At 47.8% G+C, this 16,531-nt stretch overlaps 1 protein-coding gene across 5 annotated transcripts in view; it reads left to right on the forward strand.

Annotated features, from left to right (window-relative positions):
- The window catches only part of AGTPBP1 (ATP/GTP binding carboxypeptidase 1), a 261,694-nt gene that overhangs the window by 74,025 nt on the left and 171,138 nt on the right, over nucleotides 1–16,531 (forward strand). For all 5 annotated transcript variants that reach the window (XM_073546002.1, XM_073546003.1, XM_073546006.1 and 2 more), the window contains exon 3: nucleotides 9,286–9,416. In XM_073546002.1, coding sequence (XP_073402103.1) covers nucleotides 9,286–9,416 — 131 coding nt within the window. The remainder of the gene's footprint in view (nucleotides 1–9,285; nucleotides 9,417–16,531) is intronic.

Here is a 16,531-nt window from a genome sequence, read left to right on the forward strand (position 1 = left end):
TGGCTTGGTGGATAGATGCGAGAGCTGGCTTGGTGGATAGATGCGAGAGCTGGCTTGGTGGATAGATGCGAGAGCTGGCTGGGTGGATAGATGCGAGAGCTGGCTGGGTGGATAGATGCGAGAGCTGGCTGGGTGGATAGATGCGAGAGCTGGCTGGTTGGATAGATGCGAGAGCTGGCTGGTTGGATAGATGCGAGAGCTGGCTGGTTGGATAGATGCGAGAGCTGGCTGGGTGGAGAGATGCGAGAGCTGGCTGGGTGGAGAGATGCGAGAGCTGGCTGGGTGGAGAGATGCGAGAGCTGGCTGGGTGGAGAGATGCGAGAGCTGGCTGGGTGGAGAGATGCGAGAGCTGGCTGGGTGGAGAGATGCGAGAGCTGGCTGGGTGGAGAGATGCGAGAGCTGGCTGGGTGGACAGATGCGAGAGCTGGCTGGGTGGACAGATGCGAGAGCTGGCTGGGTGGACAGATGCGAGAGCTGGCTGGGTGGACAGATGCGAGAGCTGGCTGGGTGGACAGATGCGAGAGCTGGCTGGGTGGACAGATGCGAGAGCTGGCTGGGTGGACAGATGCGAGAGCTGGCTGGGTGGACAGATGCGAGAGCTGGCTGAATGAGAGATGGCTGGATATTGATATAGATATCAGAGAGAGAGACACACATACACTGTAGAATACTTACCAGCCTGCCTCCTCTCCTTCAGTTCTTCTAGAGGACCTGTGGTGATATCACGGTCACATGTCTGGTAACATGACTGAGATGTTAACACAGGTTCTAAAGCAGGATGAACTGAATGCAGTAAATGCTGGGGGCCCTGGAGAAGTGGGAACCATGGGCAATTGCCCATTTTGGCTCCCCCTCCTCTAACGCCAGTCCTCGTCACAGAAATTGCTCTCTCATCATTAGGCCTCATTCGCACATCACTATTTTTGCATCAATGTTTGAAAGCTAAAGCCAGTAATGGAACTTACAGAGAAAAACTATAATTGAAAGATCAACACCTTTTTCTGTGTTTTGGAGCCGTTCCTTGTTTAGGCATACAAACACTGATGCAAAAATATTGATGTGCGAATGAGGATTTATTCTTCTCTTGTTTTGCTGGTGTCCTAATCACTCCTGGTAGAAGGAGTTGGTACTTGTAGCACATTTAGGCTCTACAAGTAATCCACCTTCCCCATGATGGCATATCTGCGTGTCATCACAAGAAGGTCTCCTAGCACGCTCTGGAGTAGATACCAGAGTACTGGCTGTTACACGAGGAGAAATGGAAAGCGCAACAGAAGAGCATCAACCCAGGAGCAGGATTAATATCTGTTCCTTTTATGAGAGAAGTATCAGGAGGAGCAGTGCCTGAGCCTTACAAAATAACCAACATGTTGTGTATGTACATTTCTGACCCAACTGTAAGAAACAGACTCTGAGGGTGGCAGGAGGCATCTAGGCTTGCAGGTCACAACCGTGTAGCTCATTTATTATGTGTCAAAGAACATCAGAATTGTCAGGTTCCCTGTTGTCAGGTTGATACTGAGCAGCCTCTGACCTCAGCACCCCTGGTATCTCCAGTTTTATATCAGACAGGATAGACAGCATTGTGAGCAACCTCTTCTGACCTCAGTACCCCTTGTATCTTCAGTATTAGATCAGAAAGACAAGTCATTTCATAGTGTTATTTATCCTGTCTTTCTGATCCAATAATGGGCGACGCTGAGATAAGAAATGGATGTTCACTTTACTGACCACCGTGTGTATCTGTCTGCTCTAATAATGAAGATACCAGGGGTGCGAGGTAAGAAGGAGCTGCTAACGGTGCTGGCACATACCTCAGCACTCTTGGTATTTTTATAGTATTAGATCAGAAACACACAGCGGTCAGTAGTGGGTTCAAGCCTCCTTGCTTTAACACACCTAATATTGCCAATATTAAATCAGGTGGGTAGCAATGTAAGCGGCCTTTCTTACCTCAACAGCTCTGATACCTTAAGTATTAGATCAGTATGTCCTCTGACAGCACCTCATCCTACACATGAAGGGAGGGAATTGGAGCTGCCTACTGCACATGTTCACATAAAAAGGTGGTGGCCTTTGTAATTCTATATTGATTAGCTACCTAGACAAAACAATTCTAATTTTTTAGTTAAAAGGAATCTGTCAGTGTCATGGTATGCATGTGAATTCTGGTTTAGTGCTGCAGAGGTTAATACCTTTGGCCTCTCTCTGGTTCTGGGAGGGCTTTAAATAGCCTCATTTGGGCTCTGTCCATTGTCAGTGATACTTTTGATCTCGGCTTAGTTCCTGACCCCTGTGTATCTGTGGATACTGTCTGCCTGTGTATGCTTGCTCGTGTATGACCTGGTCCGATCCTGTTTCTGATATTGCTGCCCGACTCTGTACTTGGTTTTCCTCTCTGTTATGACCTTTGCCTGTCCCTGACCTCCGTTCCATTGCTCCTGCCTGTACCGTGCTGCTATCTCAGGTATCCAGACTCTGCTTTGTGACTGACTACGTTTCTGTCTTGCCGCTCCTGTACTGTGCCATCTCCTGGCTTAGATCCGCGCCTACTTGACTATTCTCCAGGCATCTCTAGCCAAAGCGCCGGTCTCCGGAGCTTCGGGGCTTGTCTCCGCCCCCTGAAGCACTCATCTCCATCTCTGCCCCCCGCTCCACAGGTATCTTTGAGCATAGTTTGTTCTACTCAGGACACGCGCACTGGCTCAGTGAGCCAGTGCAGTGCAATGTTCCTGAGGCTATGTGCACACATTGTGGATTGTAAGCATTTTTGCCGCGTTTTTTCATCGTGAAAACGCTTACACAACGCAACCCATTGAATTCAATGGCATTCCGCAATGCTATGCTAATGCTGTGTATTTTTCCGAGGCGGAATTGCATCGCGGAAAAAAATGCAGCATGCTCATTCTTTGTGCGTAATCACGGCGATTCCGCACACATAGGAATGCATTGATCCGCTTACTTTCTGCATGTGGCTATGCCCACCATGCGCAAAGTATGCGGATCATGTGCGCATGGTACCCAGGGTCTGGAGGAGAGGAGACTCTCCTCCAGGCCCTGGGTACCATATCCCTGTTTTAAAATAAAAAATCGTGCACTGGGAACTAGAGTTGCCAGGAGCATCGCGAGGATCGGGAAGGCTTCGGGGGCCGCCTGAAGGTGAGAATATCACGATTTTTGAAAAGTGTGACCAACCTGTCAATCAGTTTTCCAAGCGATGCTACAGATTGCTTGGAAATCTCTAGCATTCTGCAAGCTAATTACGCTTGCAAAACGCTAGTGTTTAGCGGGAATACGCATGCCAATTCCGCATGCATATTTCTCGCTGCAGGGAGTTGCGGAATTGCAGCGGAAATTTACGCGGCAATTCCGAACGTGTGCACATAGCCTGACAGTCAGAAGGATCAACACTACTAAGCTGTCTATATGCGTATGTAGGTCATAGAAAGCTGAATAAAATGATACATTGATATCTGCAATGTGATATCTTATTCCAGAGAAATCCATGTTTTTCTTATCCGTAAATGAGCTGTTAATATCTATTGGCCAGGCACTGATCTACTTGAGAAATCTGCCTTCAGACCTTATTTTACATGCAAGGTGGCATTACCGGTGTGAACTATGTAATAACTGACACTTAGCTCTGATCTCACTGCAGAGCTGCGTGTGATTAAAAGCTAACACAGTACAGCAGAGCTAAAACAGAGCAACAGTAGCTGCGGTCCTCTCATAGTGCTTCAACTTCCATCTCACAAGCATACAGAATGGGGGGAAGGGCGGGTGGTAAGTACAGCAGAGCTGACAGCTCTGTGAGAAGACCACTGCAAATGTGCTTATTGTGTTCGTAAGAAGACAAGGTTCAACTCTGCTGTACTATTATTTATATTCAAGCACAACTCTGAAGCAGAGCTGCCATCACTATTAGAGGACAACTGCAGCTACAAATGTTTGTAATGAGACAAAGTTTCACTTCTGTTGTACTTTGTTAGTGCTGACTTCACTGCAGAGCTGTGTGTGATTATGAAAGTAAAGTGTCAGCCATAACATGTCTCACACTGATAATGTCCCCTGTTATTTAAAGTAAGCTTTGGAGGTAGATCTTAACATCTCATTTACATATTCCACAGGAATATCTGCTTTTCTTATAAGACAACCCGATTGCGGGTATCAAGGTAACATTGAGGGGTCTCCATGTTGTTTCTTTATTTATTGAACCTTACTTGCCACCGCTACAGTGCAAGTAGGAAGAGCCGGGCAAAGTGCCAGTGGTGCATCTAATAGATGTGTCTTTTTCTGGGTGGTTGTGGGCTGCTATTTTTAGGCTGGGGGGGCAGTATCCATGGCCCCTTACCAGCCTGAGAATACCAGCCCCCAGCTGTCTACTTTAGCAAGGCTGGTTGTCAAAAATGGAAGGGAACCCATGCAGTTTTTCTTAAATTATTTAAATATTAAAAAAAAAGCATGGGGACTCCTCTATTCTTGATAACTAGCCTTGCCAATACTGACAGCTGAGGGTTGCAGCCCCTAGCTGTGAGTTTTGCCTGGCTGGTTATCAAAAATACAGAGGAAACAACGCCTTTTTTTTAATTATTAGAGTTGAGCTGCTGGCTGATGAATACTTCCATCACTCGCTGCCTGCACTTGCTGTTATTAGCTGCAAGCAGGCATAGGCTGATGGGAGTAGTAGTCCCATCAGCTGACGCCAGTGAATGGAGGTATATTTTTTTTTTTACCGCCGATCACAGCTGCGGACTCACACTGTCATTTGACAGCGTGGGAACCACGGCTGTCTGACCTGCGGTGATGATTTTACCGCCAATCAGAAGGAGTGCTTGCTGCGCTGTCATGCACATAACAGTGCAATATCTGGTGTTTGGGGGGCTGAACCCGAACAGTAGCACAGACTTCCTGGTGAAGTCCATGTTCAGTGTCATTGCCCGAACAGTAGGTGTTTGGTACGGACGCTGAACTTTACTCTTCGAATTTGCCCATCTCTAGAAGGAGGAAGCCAACATTGTTTTTTGTGAGTTTTTTTTCTTTTTATTGTTTTCAGAGTACCCGCCCAAAAAAAGTCAGTGTAATAGTCTGCTGACCGCTCTTTCTCTGTATACGGGCTATGTAATGCTCTGCAATTTTTTTGGTTGGGAACAATGATGAGAGCATCAAATGGGAGATGTGGCCATGTTACTGGTGGTGGTGTAGGTGCTGTAGGGAGAGAGGCAATGGTTGATTTGTGTCTGCTATGCGCCCAAATGAAAAACCTTTCTTCTGATACACGCAGGCGACAGGATGTTCTGCGTAATTTTGTAGGCCCGAGTATTGCTGGATGAATGGTGAAGCCAGAACAAGTAAAGGTGGGTTTAGATTGGTTGGCTGAGAGTGCCTTCAGTCCCTTTGCTTTGTCTTCCACCCGATCCTCTGCTGAAGGTGCAGAGTTTGCCCCTGCAGCCCTCAAGATGATTAGTCCTGCAGATCACAAGATGGCACCGCGGGACTGGCGCAGCTCTGAAAAAGGTGAAAACAGAGTGCATGTATAAAACCCATGACAGGGACCTTACATTATAAGCACCATTTCAGCGCTGAATACCTCCCTAAAACACTGGAGTGGTGCTTTATGCAATCCAAATGCTAAAAAAAATTCTTGTACAAACATAAATTTTCACTCATTTGTCCAATCTATAATTGGGAGACAGTTGAAATTACCAGTGAGAGACCAGGTGTGACTACTCTTGGAGTGGACCCTCTGGGTCGTGGCACCAACCCTCCCAGGGCTTGCTGACCTAGTGAGGACCACCCTCTATACAGGGAGTGTCAGGAGCAAGCCCAAGGGGTTAAGGTGCCACGACTGCTGGCACCAGGTGGCCGGCTCACAGGAGACACGAGTGAGTGTGTCTGCAGGAATGTGCAAAGCGTGGGCACAGGGACACGCAGGGTATAGGACAATACAGGGCGAGTGTACGGAAGCACGGAGAGTACAGGACAATACAAAGCAAGTACACGGGAGTGTGCTAGATACAGGATAGTGCAAAGCGAGAGCACGCCCGGGTTCGGGCAAAGCAGGGCGCGTGCAAAGGAGCACGCCTGAGTACAGAGTTAGAGCGTGTGCAGAGAGCACGCCTGAGTGTAAGTTTAGACAGAGGATGTGCAAAGGAGTATGACAGAGCACAGTGCAGAGGCAGAGCGTGTGCAATGAAGCACGATAGAACACAGAGCAGAGTGTATGCACGGAGCATGTGCTGGGAAGCAAGGCAGAGTTCAGGAACAGCACAAGGCAGAGTACAGGAACAAAGTACAGGGCAGAGAACCCGAATGCAGCACACAGCCAGGCAAGGGCCAAGCAGACCAAGCCAGGAAGCACAACAATAATCAGGCACCTCCCATAGGAACAGGTAGCCTAATATATTGCATGAGCGCAGGGACTTCCGGGTCAGGTCCTCCAGGACCATAGAGAGGACATGGCTGCAGCTAGAGCCGAGAAGAGCACACATGCGCACTAGCAACGTAGTGCAGTCATGGAACTAAGTGTGAGAGGTGCGCGTGCGCTCCCGACAGGATCCCCTGTAGCGGCCACGGCATCGGACTTGGTGACGTCGGGCCCGGGTCCCGCCCCAGGTGAGAGCGGTGTGACAGGCGGCGTGACACCAGGGAAACGAGCCCATGTTGCTGTCATTTGTTCCGTAATATTAGCAAATGGAACTTGGGTTTGTCAGATAACAAGATACGATATTTGATACTTTTGGCAGCCCCCGTAATTCAGTATAACATATTAGTATGATATCTGAGCTATGCTTCTGGCAAGCACATGTTTCTTTGGTATTCGCACGAGGACATCTAAGCCTGGTGACAGATTGTACTCTAGTGGAGATCTAGCATTTGACAGAGGAACCTGGAACAGGTGATGATTACTTGGGATCACACAGTCCGCTAATGTGCTCTGCTGCAAATCTCTGGGAACTCTTGCCTGGCAGCTTTTTATTTAGCTGCTGATAGCAAGAAGTTGATTGATATTATGCTGCATATGTAATGGTCTCCGGTCATATCCACAATCACTGTACGTAATTTAGACGAGATAAGTACAGTTGTGGCCAAAAGTATTGACACCCCTGCAATTTTGTCAGATAATACTCAGTTTCTTCCTGAAAATGATTGCAATCAAAAATTCTTTGGTATTATTATCTTCATTTAATTTGTCTTAAATGAAAAAACACAAAAGAGAATGAAGCAAAAAGCATACCATTGATCATTTCACACACAACTCCAAAAATGGGCCAGACAAAAGTATTGGCACCCTCAGCCTAACACTTGGTTGCACAACCTTTAGCCAAAATAACTGCGACCAACCGCTTCCGGTAACCATCAATGCGTTTCTTATAATGCTCTGCTGGAATTTTAGACCATTCTTCTTTGGCAAACTGCTCCAGGTCCCTGATATTAGAAGGGTGCCTTCTCCAAACTGCCATTTTTAGATCTCTCCACAGGTGTTCTATGGGATTCAGGTCTGGACTCATTGCTGGCCACCTTAGAAGTCTCCAGTGCTTTCTCTCAAACCATTTTCTAGTGCTTTTTGAAGTGTGTTTTGGGTCATTGTCCTGCTGGGAGACCCAGCTTTCTCACACTGGGCCTTACATTATGCTGCAAAATTTGTTGGTAGTCTTCAGACTTCATAATGCCATGCACACGGTCAAGCAGTCCAGTGCCAGAGGCAGCAAAGCAACCCCAAAACATCGTGGAACCTCCACCATGTTTGACTGTAGGGACCGTGTCTTTTTCTTTGAATGCCTCTTTTATTCTCCAGTAATCTCTATGTTGATGCCTTTGCCCAAAAAGCTCTACTTTTGTCTCATCTGACCAGAGAACATTCTTCTAAAACGTTTTAGGCTTTTTCAGGTAAGTTTTGGCAAATTCCAGCATGGCTTTTTTATGTCTCGGGGTAAGAAGTGGGGTCTTCCTTACCTTACCATACAGTTCCTTTTCATTCAGACGCCGACGAATAGTACGGGTTGACACTGTTGTACCCTTGGACTTGCAGGGCAGCTTGAGCTTGTTTGGATGTTAGTCGAGGTTCTTTATCCAACATCCGCACAATCTTGCGTTGAAATCTCTTGTCAATTTTTCTTTTCCGTCCACATCTAGGGAGGTTAGCCACAGTGCCATGGGCTTTAAACTTCTTGATGACACTGCGCACGGTAGACACAGGAACATTCAGGTCTTTGGAGATGGACTTGTAGCCTTGAGATTGCTCATGCTTCCTCACAATTTGGTTTTTCAAGTCCTCAGAGAGTTCTTTGGTTTTCTTTCTTTTCTCCATGCTCAATGTGGTACACACAAGGACACAGGACAGAGGTTGAGTCAACTTTAATCCATGTCAACTGGCTGCAAGTGTGATTTAGTTATTGCCAACACCTGTTAGGTGCCACAGGTAAGTTACAGGTGCTGTTAATTACACAAATTAGAGAAGCATCACATGATTTTTCGAACAGTGCCAATACTTTTGTCCACCCTCTTTTTTATGTTTGGTGTGGAATTATATCCAATTTGACTTTAGGACAATTCTTTTTGTGTTTTTTCATTTAAGAAAATTAAATGAAGATAATACCAAAGAATTTGTGTTTGCAATAATTTTCAGGAAGAAACTGAGTATTATCTGACAAAATTGCAGGGGTGTCAATACTTTTGGCCACAACTGTATGTCAGCAAGAACAAGCTGTCGGATAAAGTTGAGAATATAGGAGCTATATAATCCCACATAAGTGACTTTGTCAAGATGTACATTTTGATTTAAATACAGATCATTTGGCTTGCATACCCAATATTAAAGATAGGTACAGAGCGGAGCTGAATGGAGAAGGTGCGGCAGTGGGCGGAGCTTCGTGGAGGAACTACACAGCCCTCCGCAGCTCTGCCAAATGCAAATTTGAAGCCGGCCTTAGAGATTTGGGACATTAGAAGATAATTTTCTGCAGTTCCCCTTTCCCGAATTGTGGTTAGTAGGAATATCTCCAATGAATCTATGTAGAAAATGAGACCTTGCTGTATAGAATGTACATTTTTACTGGCCTTCTACCAAAAGCATAATTTTCTTCCTTTTTTCCAATGGTTTGTATGATGCCAACATTTTCTGCAACTTGTCAGTTTGCTTTGTTGAGGACACCATTATGTGAATACAAAACAGACGTAACAAAGAAAGCGACTTGTAAGCAGACCAATAATTGTGCACATAGTGTAGACTGTCCAAACTCATCCCTCATGTTGTTGATATCTGGACTATCCTTTGTTTTTGTGCAGTCTTTCCAACAATTCTCGGATTATGAGCCTTCTGTCACAGCTGGAGAAGATCAACACAGAGTCATCGGCCCTGGATATGGATAATGCCAGGTTTGTCACTGCAAAAATCCTCCACTTGGCACAAACCCAAGGTATGACCCTTTTCTGTTGCTATGGACATTAAGTGATAATAATAGTGTTGCTGCCTGAAATTACTTGCTTGTAAATTTATATACAGCTGTTTTTTAAGGCTTCAAAGATTGCGACTATAGATGAAAAATTACTTACCCATGAACACATATATAAAATATTCTTCACATTTCAGGGATATTACTGGTCATAGGCTTATTCCCATCTCCATGGATGTATAGTTTTGGATAGTGCTTGTAAAAATTAGCACTTTTACGATTTACTGTTTCTTAAAATTTTCAGCCATTCTTGAGATATTAACACTTTTGTTTAGAGCTTGCTATAGCTAGACAGCAGGGTTGGTGTTATGATTGAGTCACCGCAGGAGGCAAAAACAGAAATGCAAGCTAAGTCCAGAAAACCAGAGAGGTTGGCAGCTATCGGATTGCAGACCCCTGAACCTATCAACACAACTAGCAGTAGCCGTGGGGGGTTCCTACGATGCCCTAGACCCTTCGATCACAGCCGGAGGACTAGATAGCCTAAAAGACAGAAAGGGAAATCTAAACTGCCCCAGAGCAGACCCCAAAGCAAAAGGCAGCCCCCCACATATAATGACGGTGAAGCAAGAAGAAAGAACACAACACAGACAGAAAGATAGACTGAGCAAAGACGGGGCCCAAGCTAACTAGATAGGAAAGGACAGGAAGGCTGCTGTCTGCAATCCATGAAAAACCCTATGAAAATAAGAGCCAACAGACTGACAGTGAAAAAGGCCCTGAAGACGCTAGGCTTCAAAAAGACTATGTCAGTAATCAGGAATATTCTGAAGACAGAGCAACAGGCAAAAGGAGATTCAGCTCACCCCAGCAGGGAATGGCAGAATACAGAAAAGCAAGGCAAAAAACAAAACACAAATGCAAAAAGGCAAATCAGAAAACTTAGCTTTAGAGGAGCAGGAATCAGACTGGTGTCCTAGAAGTCCACAGAGAAATCACCCGCAGGGCAGAAGGGCGTCGGCAGCCTTATATCCAGTCAGTGACTCCATTCAGCCAGTCATCATCATTAGGCTCAGGTGCCTGATAATCAGGCTCACTACCTTCCCTCACCAGAATAGGGAGTTCACCAGACCTCAGTGACGAAGGGGAAAATGAACTCACAACAGGTTGGTCCGTCACCTAGGCAATGAGGTGTATGCTAATCAAGTGATAATATCTCAAATACTTCTAACAATTTTATTAAACAGTAATTTAAGACATGTGGAGAGGTAGCCACAGCAGCAGCAATAGCAGCATTGCGTTTATACAGCAGTACTGAGCACTGTAGCTGTGAACTCAGCTCTGGGATAACTACTGCACGTTATGGACTTCAGTATGCCGTTTTACTTGACACCTCACTGTTCTGACAGCCCATCTTGTTTTGACCTAGACTGATATGAGAAGTTTTTCATAGTGAATCTGTGACTTTTTTAAGGAAGCAAAATGGATAAAAAAAAGTGGAGCAATAAGTAAATTTCTCTGATATTTTTATTACATTTGCTAGTATTGTTGATTTATGTAACGTTTGTTGTAACAGGTGTCCATTATGATTAGTGGTTGATGGCATGTCACTAGGATAATGAGTACTTTGTTTTTTCGCACAGTTTTATTTTACAAGTATTTATAAAGCCATAGAGTGTGTACGCTACATTCACCCCATTTTCCACTGAATCCTATAGGTGACCTCTGATAACACCTTATCCGAGCACACTCGCTCATCACTAATCTAGCAGTTTGATTTCAACTGCTTTTTGGGAGAGTGGTGTGCTCAATGGATCATATGACACTTTGACTTTTACCATACACAATTGGGTCGCCCTCCCAGGGCTGTGGGGTACTCGGTACCGGGCCGGTGTCAGTGGGATGTGTCACGTCAGCTGTGACCCGGTCCGTGGCCCTGGGTGCCCAAATCAATGGTGTTTGTGATATAGTTTATGTGATGAAATAGTTTGTGACGCCACCTGTTGTGTTTGTCAAGCAAGATGTCAAGCCAACGCTGCGTGCAGATCCTCTGGGGCTGATGGTGTGTTGCAGCATAGATGATGTAGCTCCCCACAAGTGAAGCTGTAACCCCAGGGCAGTGTATAGGCGCAGGTAGCGTAAAGGAGGATACCCAGATGTAGCGGTGCTGACGGTGTTGGCGCACAATGACTGAAAGACACCAGGGCTTGTAGTTCCAAAGCTTTACTCACAGTTCGTGGTACACACTGGTGCCTGCCTCTGTGCCGTGTCCTCTGGGGTAGAGACTCAATCAACCTCCCGGGCAAGTCAGGCTTCTCCTCTCCAACACTCCGCCAACATGTACCTATCCTGAACGACTCCTCTATTGCGCCTTGTAGTGTGAAGAGCTCCAGTACTGTGGTACTCTGAAGTTCCTCCTGTCAGATGTTCCTAACAACTCTCCTTGTACGGCAGACAGCTGTAGCCTACTTCGGGGACTCCCTTTATCCTGAGTCCCGGCTCTCTATACAGATGCTGTTGTGCCCCAAGTCTTGGATGGGAGTAGTGCATTTACAGCCAACTACTCCACCGGTGTCTGCTGCAGAACCATAAGTATTCATACAACCTCGGGGACTGGGCCCCGGCCTTGCGCTGAGAACCTATAGGCAGGGTTCCTCTTCCAACCCACAACTCCTCTCTGTTCTCCTACTAATTCGTTCCGCGTTGTTCCTTCTCTCTCTTATGGAAGCTTAGGTTGCAGTTCTACGTCTTTCTCCTTCTGTTCCTTTCCCGTGCCAGCTGGCTCAGGTCACTGAGGCAGTTGCAGCACTCCTTCCTCCATCCTTCCTTCTAGGGATCCGTCCTCAGTCTCTCCTGACTGACTGACCCTCTAGACTCCACTCCTCTGACCCACTGTCAGACTGACTTCTCCGACTGATCTGTAATTCTAAACTTTCCCACTCTTTTATATCTAACTCTACCCTCCTCCCAGCACATCTCGTGTTACGAAGCAAGGACCCACGAAAGGTGCTCTGCTACCCTCTAAGCATGGAGCCGCAATCTGGTCCATTGCTGAACTATCCTGTGTGTGGGATGCAGGTGTTGGAGTGTGGAAAGGAATTCCCAACTTACCTAGGTGGTGGGGCACTGCACCTTAGGAGAAGGTGCAGTACCTCTGTGGCGACTGAGCCTCAGGGGCGCCACACAATGATGCCATCATCCTTGCAGCTGTGTCTAGCTGTGTAACAATTCCATTTTAGTTAAACGGACAGCAGCCCAAGTCTGTGATTTGTGTACACCAGGGTTCTCACAGCTTTGTGTTGGCCTTGCTTAACCTTACCAGGGGGCGTTGTGTGAATCCCAATCTCCATTTCTTCATATGTTCACATTTATATGTGGCGCCCCTGGGGGTCCAGTCGCCACAGAGGTACTGGACCTCACCCAGAAGTGTGGTATCCCACTTCCCAGGTAAGGTGGAGGCACCTGACAGTACTCTAACACGTGCACCCAACACACACCCTATAGCAGCAGGGCATCTGGATGTACTCTACGGGAGGATAATCTCAACTCTGTCTGGGTGTTAAAGGGTGTTTGGAGGTGGTTGGAGCTAGTAGGATGAGAGGGGGAGAATAGAGTTTAGTCGAGAGTCCACTCTGAGGTGAGGAAGGAGAACGACATGTTTGAAGCAGCTGCTGGGAAGGAAAACACTGAAGGAAGCTCCCTGAAGAGGGAAGGGATCCTACAGGCACGGTACAGCGACCATACTGTCCGTCAGTGGCGGATCTTAATAGGGGCGGATGGGGCGGTCTCCCCGGGCCCAAGGTTTTTTGGGGGCCCAGCCTGTTAGTGAGAGGCAGGGCCGCCATCAGGGCAATACTGCCCTTACTGCTGTATGGGGCCCGGTGAACAGCAGTACAGAAGGGGGCCCGCAGGTCAGGGGCCCCGCTCCTGTGCTCCTAGCCATCGGGCCCCAAGTGCTGTGCGCTGCGGCCGAAGCGTTGAAGGACCTGTGGTGACGTCATCGTCATGTGATCAGGGGGTGGAGCTAATCACAGGCCTTTACCATTGATCAGCTCTGCCCCCTGATCACATGACGATGACATCACCACAGGTCCTTCAGCTTAGATCACACTGAAGCTGTATCTTTGCCGCAGGAGCGCGGCCAGGTAAGAAGAACGTTTTTTTATTTAATTATTTAAAGAGGACAATATGTTTCCCCGGCAGATTGGAGGCATGGGTGAGGCAAGATGGAGATGGGCAGGATTGGAAACATTGGGGTCAGGATGGAGACGGAGCAGGATGGAGAATGGGGCAGGATTGGAGACGGGGGCAGGATTGGAGACGGGGGCAGGATTGGAGACGGGGCCAAGATTGTCCACAGGTAAAAGTGTGGCCCCCACATGTCAGTGTGAGTGGGGCCCCGGAGGACAAGCTTCGCTATGGTGCCACAAACTGTGCTGAACCTGCTGCCAGCTTTGTAGTAGTGCCAGGAGCGGGTGATGCCCTGGGCAGTGCCAGTGCAGAGTGGGGGGCACAGATGAGCATTGTGATGTGGTGCTGCTCGCCCCCTGTCCTGTGGAACCATCTGCCCCTATAGGACCCCCTATCTCCTGCCCCATGGGGCCACCTGCCCTTGTGATACCCCTGTCCCCTGTCCTGTGGGACCCCCTGTCCCTCTGATGCCCCTGCTCCCTGTCCTGTGGGACCCCCTGCCCCTGTGATGCCCCTGCTCCCTGTCCTGTGGGACCCCCTGCCCCTGTGATGCCCCTGCTCCCTGTCCTGTGGGGCCACATGCCCCTGTCATGTATGTTACCAGGAACTGATCTCCCAGGAGCACAATGGTCTCTGGTTCTGGAGGAGATCCCCAGATCTATAGATCCATGCACATCGCTCATCCCCAGTACAAGTTGTGATGGCTTCTGGGGTGATGGGTTGATGGGCCAGCTGTATTCTCCATGTGGTTACCAGATCTCGTCTGTGGCCACTGACTGTGACACTGCTCACAGAGTTCCAGGCTTCAGTCATTGATTTGTCTGCTGGGGGAGTGAAATGCCTCTTTGGTGTGGGGATTCCCTCTCCCATTGTCTTCTCCCTGCGATATTAATGACCTGGTGATGCAGCAGCCGCCTGGCAGAAGCTCGGCATTTTTCGGATTAGATGTCCATTTCTTCTGTGGCTATTGTTTGCCCGGGGCTTGTCCTCATTATGTAAGCCATCTCTGGGCACTGACCTCCATGACCCCGTCACATGACCCCATCACATGACCCCGTCACATGATTGGGGGGCCCACAGAGTCTGAACAGCCCGGGGCCCTGGCTACCCTTAATCCACCCCTGCTGTCCGTGGGGCTTGTTCCACACCGGCTGACGTCGGGTGGAGGGATCGGATGCAGTATAGGGACTGGCCCTAAAACTAGTGGAGTGGACAACGTATTCGGCTAGATAAACCAGAGGCTCCAAGCATTGCAAGTGCTGCAGCCAAATCCACAATTATTCGCTGAAAAGGCAGACACATAGGATCCAGGGACCTAAAGGTTATTCCCGACATGATCTGAGTCTGCTGGCTTGGGACACGGTTTGTGAAGGTGCTGGATAGGAGGGAGGAAAAGAGGAAAGGAAGACCGCCAGGAAAGGAACACACTGAACGGAGTTCTTGAAAGGTGTTCTCCATCTGCCTGGGAGTTTGCTGGGCCCCTCGCCTGGAGGACGCAGCACCAAGCGGGCACGTGCATGCAAGTGAACTATGAGTAAAACTTTGGAACTGCACCCAGCTGTGTCCTCTGAATACTTTCTGCAACTCCTATTCAGCACTGCTACATCTACCACCACCAAATACAACATCTTTACTATCATTGCCCTGGGACAACAGCTTTGCCTGTGGAGAGCTATTCCAACTCTGCTGCATCACACCATCAGTCCCAGAGGATCTACACTGCAGCGCTCGTCACCTTTGACCAGAAATCGCATTTGGCATCGCAAACACTGTATTACAAACTTTTATCTCCCTTGTATATATTCCCCTTGCATTGGACGCCCAGGGCCATGGACCGGGTCACAGCTGCCGTGACACATCCCCTTTAAGACACCGGCCCGGAACCGAGTCATCCCACGGCCCTTTGGGGGGCTCCATATACACACAGGGCAGGCGTTATTTCAGCCTGGTATTGAGTTTGTATTGCAGTAGATGGTGATTGAGGTTGACATAAAAAAATAGAAAAGACCAAAGCAGAAACAGAAATCTCTAAACTATACTGTAGGTCAATTTGATTTATAATGTACTTTTTTGGGTAAAAATACACCTATGCGTGAAATTGCGCTGGTAGGATATTTGGCCTCAGGTTTATCACTTCAAGGTGTGCAAAGTAGTTAGCCTGATGCATAGAAATCTCATCTGACCTGTGTATTCTGTTGAAAGGCTGATGGGGGTATTCAAGCAGCGTGACATGTGTGGGCCAAGATTCCCTATGGGGTGATGTCACCACAGTGTGCATGCATTTCCCTTCATGCATCCTGCTCTGTCTAGCTTAATAAGAATTTCATCTTCTTCATTTTCTTTCAACTGACACCCCCACTATCATCATGGGTGACTTCAACATCCCCACTGATACCCTTCAGTCAGCAGCCTCCAAACTCCTGTCCCTTACTTCATCCTTTGGACTTACTCAGTGGTCCTCCTCAGCCACCCACCCAGATGGACACACATTAGACCTGGTCTTCACCCGTCTCTGCTCTCTTTCTAACTTCACTAACTCCCCTCTCCCTCTATCTGACCATCATCTACTCACTTTCTCATCCCTGTCCTCCTCACCTGGCACCCATGTCTAGCAACACGCACACCCCCACAGAAACCTTGCACACCTAGACACCCACGTGCTCTCTGACTCTATTCTACCACTGGCATCCATATCCTCACTCCATGACACAGACGGTGCCACTGCTTTCTACAATGCCACTCTCGCATCAGCTATTGACACGGTTGCCCCTCTCGTTCATGGCAGAATGCGACGTATCAACAGACAACCCTGGCACAATAACACCACTAAAAAGCTCCGGCAAGTGTCCAGGATTGCAGAGCGGCGCTGGAAGAAAACAAATTCGCAAGATGACTTCACCACATTCAAACAGGCAACACTCGATTTCAAATCTGCCCTCACCTCTGCT

The sequence above is a fragment of the Dendrobates tinctorius genome, unplaced genomic scaffold (genome assembly GCF_039654945.1).
Source record: "Dendrobates tinctorius isolate UK_male_01 unplaced genomic scaffold, ASM3965494v1 ptg000144l, whole genome shotgun sequence".
NCBI lineage: Eukaryota > Metazoa > Chordata > Amphibia > Anura > Dendrobatidae > Dendrobates > Dendrobates tinctorius.